General features: G+C 43.9%; 1 protein-coding gene across 2 annotated transcripts in view; it reads left to right on the top strand.

Annotated features, from left to right (window-relative positions):
* The window catches only part of acsf3 (acyl-CoA synthetase family member 3), a 65,097-nt gene extending 49,105 nt beyond the window's left edge, over positions 1–15,992 (top strand). For both annotated transcript variants that reach the window (XM_058382099.1, XM_058382098.1), the window contains exons 8-10: positions 7,193–7,327; positions 7,496–7,607; positions 14,552–15,992. In XM_058382099.1, coding sequence (XP_058238082.1) covers positions 7,193–7,327; positions 7,496–7,607; positions 14,552–14,669 — 365 coding nt within the window. In that variant the 3' untranslated portion in view covers positions 14,670–15,992. The remainder of the gene's footprint in view (positions 1–7,192; positions 7,328–7,495; positions 7,608–14,551) is intronic.
* The last annotated feature ends 2,538 nt before the right edge of the window (positions 15,993–18,530 follow it).

Raw genomic sequence — 18,530 nt, 5'->3', positions numbered from 1 at the left:
TGATTGATTGATTGATTGATTGATTGGTTGATTGATTGGTTGATTGGTTGATTGATGGATTAATTTGGTTGGTTGGTTGGTTGATTGAGTGATTGGTTGGTTGTGTATTTGATTGATTGATTGATTGATTGATTGATTGATTGATTGATTATTTCAATGCAAATTGGTTCCAGTAGCACTACACTGTTTCAGGCTTTAAGCAACCTTTTTGCTTTAAAGTTTTATAGTAAAATATGAGTATATATTATACAGTATATGATAAAATAATTACAAATATTAGACACATTTGTTTGCATTTGATTATTTTTTATGTTCAGTTATAATAATGTTTGCAAGGCAGGGACATTTAGGTTTATTACAATTACAATATCTTTTATATTTAGTGCTGTGTTCTACATAAACACAGTGTGTATTAGTCACAGTGCGTGATTCGAGACGTAGCTTTAAGAACTTTCAGTCATATGTGTTGAACTTTTGGGTTTGTTCTGTGTTCCTTCGCTTTCAGCCTCTGACATGTTTCCCTTAAACACGACAGACTGGCAGGAGGGGGAAAACAGGGCCGCTTGTGCAATAAGGCTTCTTATCATTTTAATTAGGAAAGTTGCTGGAGCGTATCGTCTTCCACCATGACAACAGCAGCGACGGAGAGACGCACAACCACCGCCTGCCTGTAACACAACTCCCATCAACCTCCTCTCCACTAATCAGAGCCGAGTCTACGTCTCACCTCCTGGTCTTTATCATGCACCCGTGTTTCTGACTTCTGAGAAACACACAAGCACACACGCGCATGGACACACACGCACGCATGGACACACACACACAGAGTGTCAGAATGTTGCAAAAGAGGCATGACCTGCATGTTTAAGACTTCCTATGACCTTTGCTTCCTCCACAGATCCATTATGGATCTCTTAATACGCTGAAAAGCTCATAAATGCATGGGCACACTTCACACATACTAAACACACACACACGAAGATGCACACATTTAGGCAGCTTATCTTTCCCCATGTAAAACAGGCTCTCATTCCTCCATTTCATTTCCATCAGCAGGGAATTATGAGAGTGTGACTGAATGATGCCATGCTTCGTTTGGGTGTGGTTTTTAAACAAGACAAAGAGGGGGGTCTAGCCCATTCCCTCACTTACTCCCTCCTCGCTTTCCATCCTGTCTCTGTCTAGAGCACTCTCTATTTGTCTCAAGATGCTCCCTTCCTCTTGTTTTTCAAGATGCTCCCTATCTCTCTCTTTCTCTCTCTCTCTCTCTCTGTTCCATCTCATTTTCTCTCAATTAGCAATGTCCATCTTTCTCCTGTGTCTCTCCCTCTATCTCTCTCTCTCTGTATTTGTTTCTTTCACTTTTCTGTCTTTCTTTTCCAGGCTTCATTTCTCCCTCTTTCCCTGTATCTTTTTTTTTTCCTCCTTCACTTAATCTTTCTTGAATCTCTTTCTGTCTTCTTCTTGACTTTGTACCTGTCTCTCTTCCGCTTATACTTTCCTCTGTCTTCCTGTCACCCTCTGTCTCTCTTTCTTGTCTCCCATTTTCCCCTCTGACTCTGTTTTCTTTTCTTCTTAGCTTCGCCTTTTCTATTTTATGTGTCTTTCGTTCTCTGTATTTTTTTTTTCATTCATCTGCCTCTGCCTGTGTCTGTCTTGATTCTGTTGCTCTCTCACTCCTTTTTGCTTGATCTCTATTTTTACACACACACACATACACACACACACAATCATCCACACGCCCCCACCTCCACCCCCGCCCCCTGCAAGCCTATCAGAGAGGAGCAGCGGTGTGTGAAGAAATTCCCAATATCTAAATTTACACACTGTATCAATCTTGTTTAATAGACTGGAAAGCTTATTGCTGCGCGTAGAGCGGCGAGAGGGCCGGCCGTGATAAATTGTGTCGGCGCGGCGACAGCCGCCCGTGATGTATAATGAAATATTTATGATTTATCCCGGCTAATAAACTGAAATGAAGAGCATGATGTATGGGAACAGATGGGCCCTCTATTGACGCCAGGCTTCTCAGCAGAGAGGAAGAGAGCACGGGGGAAGGAGGGAGGAAGGAGAGAGGGACAGTTTATCGAATATGAGCTAGAGGAGGAAAAGAAAAAAAAGAGCAGGAGAAATATGAATGTGGAGGGGAAAAAAGGATAGAAAAGGTGAGCAGTAGTAGACAGTGGGAAGATGGATGTAGTAGGAGGGGCTGAAGTGATCATGCTGTAGAGACACGGGCCGTTCAGTGTGATTGATGCAGTGGAGGTCTTTCTGAAGTGTTAGTACAGTATGTCAGCCCTCACTGATGAGAAAAAACAGGAAAAGTATACATATTTCACTGCATGACCTGAGACAGCTACCTTTCTGTTTCATTCACCTGAGCTGAGGAGGCGTGGCCTGTCAGTCCCAGTACAGGAGGTGTGGCCTCTGAGCCTGTCAGTCCTAGTACAGGAGGTGTGGCCTTTGAGCCTGTCAATCCCAGTACAAGAGGTGTGGCCTCTGGGCCTGTCAGTCATGATACAGAAGCGTGGCTTCTTATCCTGTCAGCCATGATACAGGAGGTGTGGCTTCTAAGCCTATCAATCATGATACAGGAGGCGTGGCCTTTGAGCCTGTCAGTCATGATACAGGAGGCGTGGCCTTTGAGCCTGTCAGTCATGATACAGGAGGCGTGGCCTTTGAGCCTGTCAGTCATGATACAGGACGTGTGACCTCTGAGCCTGTCAGTCATGATACAGGACGTGTGACCTCTGAGCCTGTCAGTCATGATACAGGACGTGTGACCTCTGAGCCTGTCAGTCATGATACAGGACGTGTGACCTCTGAGCCTGTCAGTCATGATACAGGACGTGTGACCTCTGAGCCTGTCAGTCATGATACAGGACGTGTGACCTCTGAGCCTGTCAGTCATGATACAGGACGTGTGACCTCTGAGCCTGTCAGTCATGATACAGGACGTGTGACCTCTGAGCCTGTCAGTCATGATACAGGACGTGTGACCTCTGAGCCTGTCAGTCATGATACAGGACGTGTGACCTCTTAGCCTGTCAGTCATGATACAGGACGTGTGACCTCTGAGCCTGTCAGTCATGATACAGGACGTGTGACCTCTGAGCCTGTCAGTCATGATACAGGACGTGTGACCTCTGAGCCTGTCAGTCATGATACAGGACGTGTGACCTCTGAGCCTGTCAGTCATGATACAGGAGGCGTGACCTCTGAGCCTGTCAGTCATGATATAGGACGTGTGACCTCTGAGCCTGTCAGTCATGATACAGGAGGTGTGACCTCTTAGCCTGTCAGTCATGATACAGGAGGTATGACCTCTTAGCCTGTCAGTCATGATACAGGAGGTATGACCTCTTAGCCTGTCAGTCATGATACAGGAGGTATGACCTCTTAGCCTGTCAGTCATGATACAGGACGTGTGACCTCTTAGCCTGTCAGTCATGATACAGGAGGTATGACCTCTGACCCTGTTAGTCATGATACAGGAGGTATGACCTCTTAGCCTGTCAGTCATGATACAGGAGGTATGACCTCTGACCCTGTTAGTCATGATACAGGAGGTATGACCTCTTAGCCTGTCAGTCATGATAGAGAAGGCGTGGCCTTTGAGCTTGTCAGTCATGATACAGGACATGTGACCTCTGAGCCTGTCAGTCACGATACAGGAGGTGTGACCTCTGAGCCTGTCAGTCATGATACAGGACGTGTGACCTCTGAGCCTGTCAGTCACGATACAGGAGGTGTGACCTCTGAGCCTGTCAGTCATGATACAGGAGGTATTACCTCTTAGTCTGTCAGTCATGATACAGGAGGCGTGGCCTTTGAGCTTGTCAGTCATGATACAGGACATGTGACCTCTGAGCCTGTCAGTCATGATACAGGAGGTATTACCTCTTAGTCTGTCAGTCATGATACAGGAGGCGTGGCCTTTGAGCTTGTCAGTCATGATACAGGACATGTGACCTCTGAGCCTGTCAGTCATGATACAGGACATGTGACCTCTTAGCCTGTCAGTCATGATACAGGACGTGTGACCTCTTAGCCTGTCAGTTCACTACATCCACATGCATAATATTATTCTAAACCCAGGACTGTGTGCTATATCAGCAGAGTTTGATAGTGAGCCACAGAAATTATAGACCACATGCTGATATCACACATGCTTTGTTCGTAATGAGCAAAATAATAAAAATTTGTTTCACATAGATTTTCCTACTTTATGGGTCAGAAGGCTAGAAAAACTTTTATAAAATGTAATTCAACAATTATTTGAGGCTCAAGTGGAAACCTCGGCACTTTAAATATCTTAAGTAATATTGGGGTGTGGTGCTTTTCTTTTTCTTTGTTAATATTTGTTCTGACAGGCAGCGACACAGCTCTAAGACTGGGACTGGAGTCTTAGTTAACAAGCTCGGGTTTGTGTGGACACTTTTGTCCCTCACACAGCTGATCTCTTAACTGCAGGCAGCTCTGAGCTGCAGCAGGTGTGAGCTGATTGGCTGAAGTGACTTTTCCTGTGTGTGTGTGTGTGTATGTGTGTGTGTGTGTGTGTAGATGCTTCAGGCTGTTTGGTGATGCTTTATGAGCGCTGTGACTCATCGCCTACTGAGCATCTCTAACCAGTCACCACCTGCCAGTCACACACACACACACACACACACACACACAGAAAGTGAGAGAGAGGGAGACTCTCACTCACTCACTCACTTCACCACAGCTGGTGCCTGCAGCTTGTAATGATCTCCTCTACTCTCAGCACCTCTCTCTCACTTCCTTTCTTTCATCTCTCTTCCTTTTTTCTCTTTTCCTCCATTGTTTTCTTTCTTTCTATCTGTCTCCCTTTTTCCACTTTCCCTCTCTTGATATAGCCCTCATTTTTCTCTTTCCCTCACACCCTCTACTTCCACATAGCTTTCTGTTTTTTCCTCTCTCTTGTTTATTCGCTCTTCCTCCACTGTTCTCACTTTCCTTTCCTCTCCTCTCCTCTCCTCTCCTCTCCTCTCCTCTTCTCTCTTCTTCTCTCTCTCTCTCTCTTTTCTCTCCACAGTGACCCATTTTCTTTTCTCATCATTGCTCTGTCCCACCTGAGCCCCCTCATCATTCAGTGAGTGCTCTTCTCACCTGTCTCTCTCTCTCTCTCTCTCTCTTACTGCAGTCCTGTGCACAGTGAAAGGAGAGGAAATAGGTGTTACACTTTCTTTCATTAGTGTGTGATGAGTTTTCTGCTGGCTGAGTGCCTCTTTTTGCCAGCCTTACAATAGTGTGTGTGTGTGTGTGTAAAAGAGAATAATTAAGGAGTTTCCAGTTGACCAGCTCTGTATGATCCAAACTGGTTCAGGATTTTCTACAAATCTTATTAACGGCACCCCAAAGGATTTCCTTCATATTGATTTTTATAGAGGTCATTTTGTACGTGTACGTTTATCGACCTGGAGTCAGAGCCAGAATTATTGGCACCCTTTGGAAAGTTGAAGCAAATGGGGGAAAAAAAACAGCTTTGTTGATTAGCTTAATTCTAAACTCAGGTGAATTTATTCTTAGGAAATAAATAAAAGCTTAATAGAAAAGATATTTTTACATTAAATAAGCACCACATTTGTTTTAACTATCATCTTTCTTTTTTGTTTGCATTAATTCCATTGCAGTCCCACAGCCACACTTTGTACACTTTTATTTTAAATTCTGTATACACTGATCAGGCATAACATTATGACCACTGACAGGTGAAGAGAATGACACTGATGATCTCCTCATCATGGCACCTGTTAGTGGGTGGGATATATTAGACAGCAAGTGAATATTTTGTCCTCAAAGTTGATGTGTTAGAAGCAGGAAAAATGGACAAAAAAATCAGAGCATCTCCAAAACTGCAGCTCTTGTGGGGTGTTCCCGGTCTGCAGTGGTCAGTATCTATCAAAAGTATCCTTTAAGTCCCGTAGTCCTTATGGAAGCCCCACCACGCGACTTAAAGGATCTGCTGCTCACATCTTGGTGCCAGATACCAGATGCACCTTCAGGAATCTAGTGGAGTCCATGCCTCGATGGATCAGGGCTGTTTTGGCAGCAAAAGGGGGACCGACACAATATTAGGCAGGGGGTCAAAAAGTTATGCCTGATATATTTATTACTATTAGTTATGGTGGTAGTAATAGTAAAAGAGTGTATAATAAAATGGTGTAAACTGGATTAGAGTGATTGCTCTTACTACAGACCTTGGATAGGTACATATAGTAAATGTACACTTTATTAGGAACACCTATACTTACACACTCATGAAGTTTTCCAATCAGCCAGTCATGTGGCAGCAGTGCAAATGAAATGATCTAGATACAGATTATGAGCTTAAGTTAATGATCACACCAAACATCTGAATGAAGAACCAGTGTGATATCTCTGACTTTAACTATGGCATGGTTGTTGGTACCGGATTGGTTGGTTTGAGATTTTTTTAGAAACTGTTGATCTGCTATGATTTTCTCTAGAGTTTAGACATGATGAGAAGCCTGAGTTGTCTGTTCTTGACTGAAATGAGTGGAACCTGATGTGGTCTTGTTGTTGTTCTTGTAGTCTGTCTACCTCAAGGTGTGATGTGTTGTGGATGATGAGATGCTTTTCTGCTCACCACAGTTGTAAAGAGTGATTATATGAATTATATGTGATGGGCAGTGGTGGCTCAAGTGGTTAAGGCTCTGGGTTGCTGATCAGAGGATCTGGGTTCAAGCCCCAGCACCACCCAGCTTCACTGTTGGGCAATTGAACAAAGTCCTTAACCCTCTCTGCTCTAAGAGTGCTGTATGCATAGCTGCCCCTGTGCTCTGACCCCACCTTCCTCAGCTGGGATACGCGAAGAAAAGAATTCCACTGTGCTGTAATGTATGTGTGACAGTGTATCGTATCAAAAAGACCAACAGAACTGTCAGTCACTCAGTGATCTTTTGTCTTTTCCTCCACTCTGTGTAAACTCCAGAGACTGTTGTGTGTGAGAATCCCAGGAGAGCAGCAGTTTCTGAAATCCACCTGACACCACCAACATGCCTTTATTTTTTATTTTTTTGCATTGTGTTGCTGCCACATGATTGGCTGATTAGATATCTGCATGAAGTGGACAGTGAGTGTACAATGGACGCTGTTAATCATAATATGTGGCAATTAAAGTTGGATTTTTGTCTTCTTTTTTTTTCAGGAGACACTGCGGTCTACAAAGACGGAGTCTACTGGATCATGGGACGAACTTCTGTCGACATCATAAAGAGCGGCGGCTACAAGATCAGCGCTCTGGATGTGGAGCGCCACCTGCTGGCCCACCCTGACATCACAGGTACATGACTGTAATGCATTTCCAGGAGGTGAGATGTAACGTGAGATTGGGTCGGTTCTGGGCTCAAGGGAGTGAAACTATCACATAACCTGGATCATTTAAAGCAGCCAGTAACCGAAATCACAAGTGCACATTAAATCATATGGGTTTTCTTTATCTGTTTGTAAGATGTGGCTGTAATCGGGGCGCGGGACTCCACCTGGGGGCAGAAGGTTGTCGCGGTTGTCCAGATGAAGAAGGGGAAAACTATCACTCTTCCTGAGCTGAAGGCCTGGGCCAGGTAACTCCTTACTGAAACGTCACCTTCTCCTTACTGACCACACCCTGTTCGGCTTCATGGTAGTATCAGATGCATCATTAATGTTGTTATATCTTTGGTAATATAAGGACATGGGAAATGCTACTGGATGCCATTTCTTGAGTTAAAATAAAACACAAATATCATCTCAGTTGTAAAAGTAGCATCTACTTTTTCCATTCTTTGAGATTACTTCAAATTAATTTCAAAGAATTACTTAAGATACACTATATTTCCAAACGTTTTGGGACACCCCTTCAAATCATTGAATTCAGGGGTTGGGCTTGGCCCCTTAGTTCCAGTGAAAGGAATTCTTAATGCTTCAGCATACCAAGACATTTTGGAGCTTGACTTGGCTGCACAGAGGCCTGAGCAAAACTGGGACGTCTGCCTTTACATGCACATGAATGTAATATGGAGTTGGTCCGCCCTTTGCAGCTATAACAACTTCAACTCTTCTGGGAAGGATTTCCACAAGGTTTAGGAGTGTGTTTATGGGAATTTTTGACCATTCCTCTAGAAGAGCATTTGTGAGGTAAGGCACTGATGTTGGATGAGAAGGCCTGGCTCACAGTCTCCGCTCTAATTCATCCCAAAGGTGTTCTATCAGGTTGAGGTCAGGACTCTGTGCAGGCCAGTCAAGTTCCTCCACACCAAACTCACTCATCCATGTCTTTATGGAGCTTTCTGTGTGTACTGGTGTGCAGTCATGTTGGAACAGGAAGGGGTCATCCCCAAACTCCCACAAAGCATGAAATTGTCCAAAATGTCTTGGTATGCTGAAGCATTAAGAGTTCCTTTCACTGGAACTAAGGGGCCGAGTCCAACCCCTGAAATACAACACCTGAATTGAATGATTTGGAGGGGTGTCCCAAAACTTTTGGCAATATAGTCTTTTGGCAATCCAGTATGATTGTGTATACGATCAAACACTAGATAGCTTTCTATCTAGACTTTGATATGAGTTCATAACCTCAACTGTATTGTCTAAATAATTAACTATATGAATTAAATATACTTTTCACACTGTATTTTAAGCCAAGTTTATCCAGGGGATGTTGCTGCTCTCAGTCTAGCTACAGTTCATTAATAGTGGAAAAAATAGAGTGAGTGAAGAGAAAAACAAGCAAGCATTAATGTATCTTGAGCAAGATGCAAAAAATATTACTTTCTATAGCATTCAAAATGAAGTGCGCCTCTTTTCTCTCTGGCTTTTGTTTAAACACAGAGAATTATTTAGATTTCCATGCGGATGTAGTGAATGCTCTGTGGAATATCTGATTATAGATAGGAATGAAGGTACGGATGTGTTGTGTAGGAGTTACAGCATTTCTGGGGTTCGAGGCAGGACTACACTAAGAGCTCAGAGTCGTATCAGGTTCAGATTTAATTTTTCACATACACGCTGGACCATGTGTAGGAAATATCATGGGAATAAATAGAAGAAGAAAAAGTTACAGTAAAAGTAGAAATAGAATTATTCGTAGAAGCAAAGGGGGAAAAAATCACTTTCTATAACAGTTTATTATTAATTCTTATGCAAGTTTTATGACTATAGATTGATTGAAAACATCATCCTGTAATAAATTCCGCTTTATTTCCCTCTGAAATTGTGGTCATTTGTCAGCCAGGAGCTGACAGTCCTCTATATCAAACAAAGTGAAACACTGGTCAGGGTTCTTTTGTTTAACCCTCTGTTTGTTTGTGTAGTTTCTCTCTCTCTCTCTCTCTCTCTCTCTCTCTCTCTCCATTCCATCAGTCACATTGTTTTTCTCTTGCTTTCTCTCACTTCAACTGCCTATCTCCCCTGCTCCCTCTCTCTCTTTCTCTCTCTCTCTCTCTCTTTCCATTTCCTCAATCATTCACTTTGTCTCCCCCCCTCCCTCTCTCCCTCCCTTCCTCCCTCCATCTCTCTCTCTCTCCCTCCCTCCCTCTTCTCTCTCTCTCTCTCTCCATTTTATTTCTTGTGATATTAATGTATATATTATGATTATAATAAGTTGTGAGGGTGAAGATGAGATGGCTAACATGGCTCCACCCAGTCATGTGAAACTAGCCCTTTTTTTTTTTTAGTTGCTTCTCGAGTTGGGTCATAAAGCAGTTTAATTCTGTGTTCACACACATGCAACGACACACAGTGACACAGTGACCAGAGATCATTTCTTTTCAGTTGGACATTGAAAGTTGGTGACTAGACGTGTTTGTGTCCAGTGATGTGAGTTGAGACTTGATGCAAAGGACGTGACTTGGTGCAGGTACTAGCAGTGAGCCTGTTTGTGTGAGCTTGTGTGCGTGTGCGTGTGTGTGTGCATGTGTGTGTGTGAGATAACGTGTGTGTGTGTGTGTGAGTAAGAGCGAGTATGTGTTTGAGTGAGACAGAGAGCACGAGCGAGTGCGTGTGTGTCTGTCTGGGTTTGTGTGTGCGCGAGTGAGTGAGTGTATGAGCGTGTGTGTTTGTGTGTGAGTAAGAGTGAGCAAGTGGTTGTGGGTGAGAGAGAGAGACAGAGAGAGAGTGTGTGTTTGTGTAAGAGAGAGGGTAAGCAAGTGTGTGTGTACGAGAGAGAGAGCGCTAGAGCAAGTGAGCATGTGTGTGTGTGTGTGTAAAAGTGTGTGTGTGAGTGTTTGTGTAAGAGAGAGTGTGTGTGTGTGTGTGTGTGTGTAAGAGTGTGTGTGTGTGAGTGTTTGTGTTTGTGTAAGAGAAAGAGTGTGTGTGTGAGTGTTTGTGTTTGTGTAAGAGAAAGAGTGTGTGTGTGAGAGTGTGTGTGTGTGAGAGAGAGAGAGTGTGTGTGTGTGTGTGTGTGTGTGTGTGAGAGAGAGATCTAGTCATTGTTTCATGGTTCATCTGCGACAGATTCAGCTTTGATCTTCAGTGTTGGAGCCAGTTGTAGGTCCACACTCCTCCTGAAGCGTCTTCTCTCTGGGAAGTTCTCTGAGCTGTACACATTAGTTAACTTTCTTTCTCATGCTCCAAATCCTCAATTTCAATCTGTCAGCTGATGAAACACAGCCATGATGAAACGTGTTTATTCCGACACACGCAGCACTGAGTTAAAGCAGCGTGTGGAGTGTGTTATGTAGTGAGTGTGTGTGCTGAGGCACGCGGGCTTGCGTCAGAGCGTGGAGTGTGTTGAATCACGCAGCAGGCTGACGGTCCCTCCGGGCCACTGCCAAATCGATGTGGATGTAGAAGAACACAGCTTTTTGAGTGAGAACACTTTTTTCCACTCACACATCCACAGCTACGGGTATGAGTCTAAGCAGCTGTGAGCTGAGAGCGTCGTCCAGCGATGAATGAAGAGATGCTCTGTGTTCACAAACACTACATAGAGCACGAGGTGATATTTATACCCTACATAGTGCACACTTCATGTAGTGAGGTCTGGAAACACTGGACAGGGTCCTTCTGATTTTTTAATTACATTTTGAGTCTCTGTTTTTTTTGTTTGTGACCTCAATACAGAACTATTAGGAGAACTCTAGAACTCTCTCCCCCTTTCTCTCTCTCTCTTTCTTTCTCTGCCCTCTGTCACTCACCTTCTCCCTGCTCTCTCTTTCACTCTCTCTCTCTCTCTCTCTTCCTCTCTCTTCCTTTCTCCATTTCCTCACTCACTCACTTCATCTTTCTTTCACTGTCTTTCTCCCCCTTTCTCTCTCTCTCTCTCTCTCTCTCTCTCTCCATTTCCTTACTCACTCATGTTGTCTTTCTTCCACTGTCTTTCTCTCTGTCTCTCAGTCTTTCTCTCTCTCTCTTCATTTTATTTTTTTCTTACACATTTCAGTGCCTCTGAATGCTAAAAAAGCTCCATATGGTGTGGGGTGTTAGTGTGTTTTTTGTTGGTTATATGTGGTGTGTGTGTGTGTGTGTGCGTGTGTGTGTATGTTGTGTACTTATTTGTTTGCTTGAGTGTACATGCTTGAGAAGCTGTGGTGTTGACCTGTCCTTGCTCCTGCCAGCACAGCCTGCAGTAGTGCATTACACACACACACACACACACCCTTCAGTGCGTTACTATTCCTGCTTTGTGTGTTACTGCAGCTGTATGCAGGGTGCTCGTGAATCCTTAACATGTAGCTGAAATTATTTAACATTATAAGAATGGAATGCATGAATTAGTAATAAAGTGTATTAACTGTAGATATCTGAGTGGAGTGAGAGTGGGTGGAGTCACAGACAGGGGATAGAAAGGACTGAGGTGAAGCTTCACTAAGCTTCATTAACACTGGTTCAAGAGGTCACAGACTTTAGATACCATCAGCCTAAATCCTGTGTCAACATACAACAATACATAAAATAAGAGCTAGTTTAAGTGTTTCAGGTCTTTATCCGTCATTTGAAGACAGTCAGTGACTCAGCTGTACGGATATCTAGGGAAAGTTCATTCCTCCACTTCAGTGGAGATGGTGGGACCAGTCGAGCAGTGCTAGTGGATCTGAGGGAGTGAGGTGCAGTGCGAGGAGTGGAAAGAGGATGCTGGTCCATTCTTGGCTTTGTAGGCAAGCATCAGTGTTTTGAATCTGATGCATGCAGCTACTAGAAGCCAGTGGAGGAGCAGCAGTGGGATGGTGTAGGGAAGGGAAAGGGAAGAAAGGGGAGGAAAGAAAGGGAAGAAAGGGGTGGAAAGAAAGGAAAGGAAAGGAAAGGAAAGGGAAGGGAAGGGAAGGGAAGGGAAGGGAAGGGAAGGGGAGAAATGAATGGAAAGGAAAGGAAGGTGGGAAGGAAATGAATGGAAAGGAAAGGAAGGTGGGAAGGAAATGAAAGGAAAGGGAGGAAGGGGAAGAAAGGGAAGTGAAGGGGTAGAAGGAAGGAAGTAAGGAAGGAAGGGAGGGAGGAAAGGGAAGGAAGGAAGGAAGGAAGGAAGGAAGGGAGGGAGGGAGGAAAGGGAAGGAAGGAGGGAAGGGAAAGGAAAGAAAAAGGAAAGAAGAACGGAAAGATTGATTCTGAGGTTTTATATTCTGAATCAGAAAACCTCCCACAATAAAGAACCAAAAATTGATTTTTTTTTTTTTTTTATTGTGTGAGTAAATGACTGGTTGTAAGAGTTTCTTTTCTTTTCTTTTCTCTTTTCTTTCTTTTTTTTTTTTTTACCATAGCACCCAGTACATCTGGTAAATTTCCATAACACCACACCACCACCACCCTATCCCAACCCACACACACACACAACACAACACAACACATGAAACACTGTACCTTTTTTTTGGTGTTGCGTTGCTTTGAATCAGAGTTCTGCTTTCCAACATCTGCTTACAATGTCTTCATTACTGTAACAAAACTGCTGTGCATATGCTCTTATGCCTACATACTTATGCCTACATGTAGTCCACGTGAGTGTTCTCCACATGAAAAGTCCTGAAGATATCTTATTTATTTCTCTTTTTTTTTATTCTTTGCACATGCACACAGAATGCTCATTCCTCAGTGCCCCGGCTTCAGCTGTCATTCTCCATATTTGTCAGTCTTTATATGGTATTTGCCAACAGAGAGACAAGATATGATATGAGTCCCAATACACACACACACACACAGAGAAACACCCTGAGACACACACATGAAGTACAACAAGAGAACAGACAGTGAGTGTAACGTGTGTGAAAGGTAAATTGATTGTGTGCGTAGAGAACAGAAGAGACTAAACAGAAAAGCAGACAGACGCTACGCTGGAAGGGACGTGTGCTGAAGAAACAAAACACAACAAAATCTCTACAAAAACTGTGAGATGTTTAAAAAAAAAAATAAAAACTCCAGGCCCCAGGACTTACCATAACAACCATGCCTTCACAAAGTCTACACATTTAATTAACTCGGCGCTCGGCTCAGGGTTTTATTTTTTCTTATTTTCTTTTCATGCTAATTTTACTGTTTATGGAATTAATTGAATTGTACATGTCTCGAAGCAATCTGAAACACAGCATGTTAAAGCTGGCTGTAAAGATATGGGGATGTGCAGAGAATACACTCTTACTTCATATTAGTTTTGGGCAGATAAGCTACTGTTCTCCAGCATCGACGTCTGTCTATCTGCCTGTCTGTCTGTCTACCTGTCTGCCTCCCTGTTTGTTCGTCTGCCGGCCTGCCTGCCTGCCTGTCTGTCCATCTGTCTCTCTATCTCCTTGCCTGTCTTGTCTGTCTGCCTGCCTCTCTGTCAGTCTGTCTTTCTGTCTGCCTTCTTGCCTGTCTTTCTCTCTGTGTTTCTGCCTGTCTCTCTGTCTGCCTCCCTGTTTGTTCGTCTGCCTGCCTGCCTGTCTGTCTGTCTCTCTCTCTGTCTGCCTGTCTCTCTGCCTGCCTGTCTGCTTATCTGTCTGCCTGTCTGTCTGTCCATCCACTTGCCTGTCTGTCTGTCTGTCCATCTGTCTCTATCTGCTTGCCTGTCTGTCTGCCTGCCTGTCAGTCTGTCTTTGTCTGCCCGCTTGCCTGTCTGTCTGTCTTTCCATACATCTGCTTGCCTGTATGTCTGCCTGCCTGTCTGTCTGTCCATCTCTCTCTCTATCTGCTCGCCTGTATGTCTGTCTGTCTCTCCATCCGTCTGCCTGTCTGTCTGCCCATCTGTAACTCTATTTGCTTGCCTGTCAGTCTGTCTTTCTGTCTGCCTGCTTGTCTGTCTGTCTGCCTGCCTGTCTAGTTCTCTGTCTGTCTGCCTGTCTGTTTGCCTGCCTGCCAGCCTGTCTGTCTGTCTATGCATCCATTAGACATTATAAATACACTCCAATCCCAAACCCCTGCCCCCTCCACCCCCCACCCTCTCATGTTGTGAGGATCTTACCCTGACCTAATTATTAATGCAGATCATTATAGCTGTGCTTTCACCCAAACATTAGCCTCAGTAACTAAAGGAAAGCTATCACATGTAGATCACATGTAATAGATTTTATTGAACGGACAAAAATTATGTATAATGAGTTTGTGTTTTTTTTGTATAATCTTTCAGAGAGCACATGGCTCCATACACCATCCCCACTGGGCTGATAGTGGTGGAGGACATGCCTAGGAATCAGATGGGGAAAGTGAATAAGAAAGATCTGCTGCACCAGTTCTTCCCCCACTGACCGTCTCCTCGGCTCTTCACTCTGCCCGCTGACCTGGCTTCAGTGCGCCGGTGTGTGTAAAGGCCAGGATCAGCTCATGAACAGGAACATCAGCAGACACTGTGACACTCCCAGTTCACCCTAAAGATCAGAAGGAAACCTGCTCACACACTCTCATCACCTGTACATCTTTGTAATTCTGCCTGCCCATCTGTCTGTCTTTCTCTCCATTCGTCTGCCTGGCTGTCTCTCTGTCCATCTGTCTTTCTATCTGCTTGCCTGCCTGTCTCTGTGTCTGTCTCTCCATCCGTCTGCCTGCCTGCCTGTCTGTCCATCTGTCTCTCTTTCTGCTTGTCTGTCTGTCTGCCTGCCTGCCTGTCTTGCTGTCTGCCTGTTCGTCTGTCTGTCTCACCTGCTCACACACTCTTATCACCTGTACGTCTGTGTGATTCTGTCTCTCACTGCTTTACAGCAGCGCTCTCGGCTCTCAGCTCCTGGAAGGACGGATTTTTCTGTATTAACATGAGTGACGGGTTTAAAGAGTATTTTCCAGCGTCTCTAATTTCTCTCAGTTTGTTTTAGTAATTATTAAGTCATCATTTCTTTTGAATTTTTAATATTGCATCTTTTAAACATTAAATGAATTGCGTAATATTGTTTGTTGCCTAGCGGCATTAGCCAACCAGGTGAGTAGATCATAAGGCAACTCATTAAGGTGTGTGTGTGAGAGAGAGAGAGAGAGAGAGAGAGAGAGAGAGAAGATACTGTTGCAGCTGTGGCTCTGAAAAAAGGCATTATTTACTCTTTAATTGTTATTGTGATATTGTTTCTACTAGTACTGATGTATTGTGGCAGTGACACACACCAGCTGTCCTTTGTAATACCGGTCATAATGTGGACCAGTGATGTCCTGTTAGGCTTCATGCACATCTAAGGTGAACTACGCCTACCCAGAATGCTTTGCTCTAAGGGAAGACGTACAAATTTGGGAATCTGGGTGAAAAAAATGAAAGAAGCAGTGTATAAGAAATGGGAATATGTATTTATATACACATGTACTGTATGTCAAATAAAAAGAAAAGGTTGTAATGAATTGTTCAATAATGTTTAAATTCCATTATATAAATATAAATAAATAAGGGAGAGAAATGATAGATTTGAAAACTTGAATAAGTTTTATAAACTTTTATTAATTTACCAATTTATCAGGTACTGAATATTTCACTTTGGAAAGTTTCCCACTGACTATAGCTCATGTTTGGTGATGTGATCAAAATGGCAATTATTAGTAATTACAGGTGTTTTTGTTTTTTTTCATTTTATGTGAAATAAATTGTTTAATAAAAATTATTTTGGCAAAAAAAAAATATTTCAGTGTCATGTCACACACGTCTCCCCCAAAACTAACCAACCAAGCCAATGAGCAAAAATTATAATAATGGAAAATATCCGCAAAGCAGTTAATGTGAACCTTCCTCATTTTTATGAAGTTACATAACAGTAAAAGGATAATAGCTTCACTTCTGCTCTGTCTATTGAGGGACGGTGCTGTTCTCTATTCCTAAAAGACGAATAAAGGACATCTCCAGGGCCTTTTCAGAGAAACTTCAGTTCAGTGTTCAGTCTTTCTCTGGAGACGTTCAAGCAGCCTGAATGTTAGTTCCTCAGGTCAGATCTGTGTGTGTGTGTGTATGTGTGTGTGTGTGGCACATTTTACTGTCTTTTATCCCTATTTTGCCAATGTGACCACTCTGACATTCTTTTTTTTAACACAAAATAGAGTTCTCACTTAAAAAAAAAAAATAGTTCCTCTGGGAAATGAAGCCGGGAGTTCATGTGTCATTTCAGCTATTTAGCTAGAGTAAAATAAGTCAATATCACCATAAAATCATAGGTCGGTGTATCATCAGCATTCCGTTTTAGTTCTAACAGCTTTACGGTTCCACGCTGCTGCACTGTACAGTGTATAGTTTATGTTGTAATGAGTTGTTATGTTGTAAGTGATGGTACGATTGGCAGCACAGAGTGGCACCAGGGACATTACGCTGGTGAACTACAACAGGGAGTGAGTGAACAGACCCAGTCATGCAGAAGACAGTGGTTATCTGTTTTTCTCCCGGCCTCTCTGTGTCTCTTTCCCCTGGCTGCAGTCACAAGAGAGCTGATTAAGAGAGAAGGGCTATCGATTTCAGTATGGTGTGAAAGGCTGAGGTGTGCTGAGGCGTGGAGGTTTGTGGACAGGTTTGGGCAGGCAGGTAGAAGTCCCTCAACCCTCCACTTGCCCACAAACTTCCAATACCTAAATCTCTCTTTGAAATTCCAAGTGATTTTCCGAACCCACCCACTGCCCTCCATCTGCCCTCAAACCTGTCCAAAAACATGTCTATTATCTGCCCGGACATGCTCAAAACCAAAAAGCCACTATTCCCCAAACCACTTGCTCTGATACCCTCCTCAAACTTGTACTTGCTTGTCTAAACCTCTACTGCAGCCAACCTTCTGCCTCAACTTGCCTCAAACCTCTGTGTGTCCTCCTGTGCCCACACTTGACCCTCCATTTTCCCCCAAACCCTTCTCCTACCTGCCCCTGCATACCAAACCTGCCCCTAACATTTCCCACACCTGTCCTGAACCTACCTTTGACCATCCACGTCCAGCCCCCAAGCCTCCACATGCAACCATGAACCATGAATCATTTCTCCCTAAACTTGCCTCCAAACTGAAAACTTCTGACTTCCCCCAAGCCTCCACCTGCCCAACTTCCTCTTATTCCCAAACCTTCATCTTCTGCAAAACCTGCCTCCAACACTCCACCCACTCCTGCTCCCACATCTTCCGGCAGGTTCGGTGGTAATGAGGATGTGTGTGTTTGTGTGAGTGTGTGCATGTGCTTGCATGTGTGTGTGTGGTTTGGGGCTTTACTCCCCAGGGTTCTGAGATGATGGAGTGTGTGCAGCGTCAGACAGACACTCCTGGCACAAACACACCCACCCACACAAACACACACACACTGCCTCGCCTGCCTGCCCATTGAAGCGTGTGTGAATCTGTCTGCAGATGGACGCTTATTGGGCCCCAGGGTCCTGTGGAGAGAAGGGCAAATGTTATACCGGACTTGTCCAACACACACACAATTCAAAAACTCAGGCAAATGCCAGCACGCTCTGAAGCTGATTGGCTGTGAGTGCTGACATGCGGTTGAGTGGAAAGTGGCCGTGTGCTATTAATTCAGCAGTGTGTTGGCTGAGTGATCAGTGTTTTAACTCCACACTTCTGTTCAAGGTGCCCTCATCCCCCTCAGCAAACTACCCCCCCCTTCCCCGCAGTCTCTTGTAGACTTCCTCCGTCTCAGTTCCATGTCACATGAAAGCGACTTGCTCTGAGTGATCCAGAGAGCGGTGTATATCAGAGTGTCTTTGAACTTTTGAAGTGAATGTGTGACATGAAGACAAGGCTGGAGCAAAGGAACAGAATGTAAGAGCAGTTAAGGACGAACAGAGAGAAGAAGAAATCGCCTCGGAACACACAGTGAACACACACGTGCAATTACAGAACACAAAAAGTGTAAAAGTATACTGCTGTAGCTTGAGGGACTCTGAGAGAGGTGTGTGATGTGACAGCGCTCAGAAAGTACACTGCCTCAGAGGCAACAACTTGCCTTTTCAGGGGCCTCAGTGCTTTCCGGCTAAAAGCCACTTTCCCTTTTTTTACGTCTTTATATGCCCCATTTTTTCTTTTTGTTCTCTCATTTGTCTCGCTTTCTCAACATACACACAAAGTTAGAAGCCTACAATTGTAAAGGATGTATTCAGACACAACATTGCAGTGTTATAATTTCCCATCACTGGATCCAAGAGCCCCAAACCTGTTATGGCATAGTTT

Source organism: Hemibagrus wyckioides, linkage group LG27 (genome assembly GCF_019097595.1).
Source record: "Hemibagrus wyckioides isolate EC202008001 linkage group LG27, SWU_Hwy_1.0, whole genome shotgun sequence".
In the NCBI taxonomy this organism is placed as follows: Eukaryota; Metazoa; Chordata; class Actinopteri; order Siluriformes; family Bagridae; genus Hemibagrus; species Hemibagrus wyckioides.
Note: the sequence above shows the minus strand (reverse complement) of the source record. Positions and strands in the feature narration are given on the sequence as shown.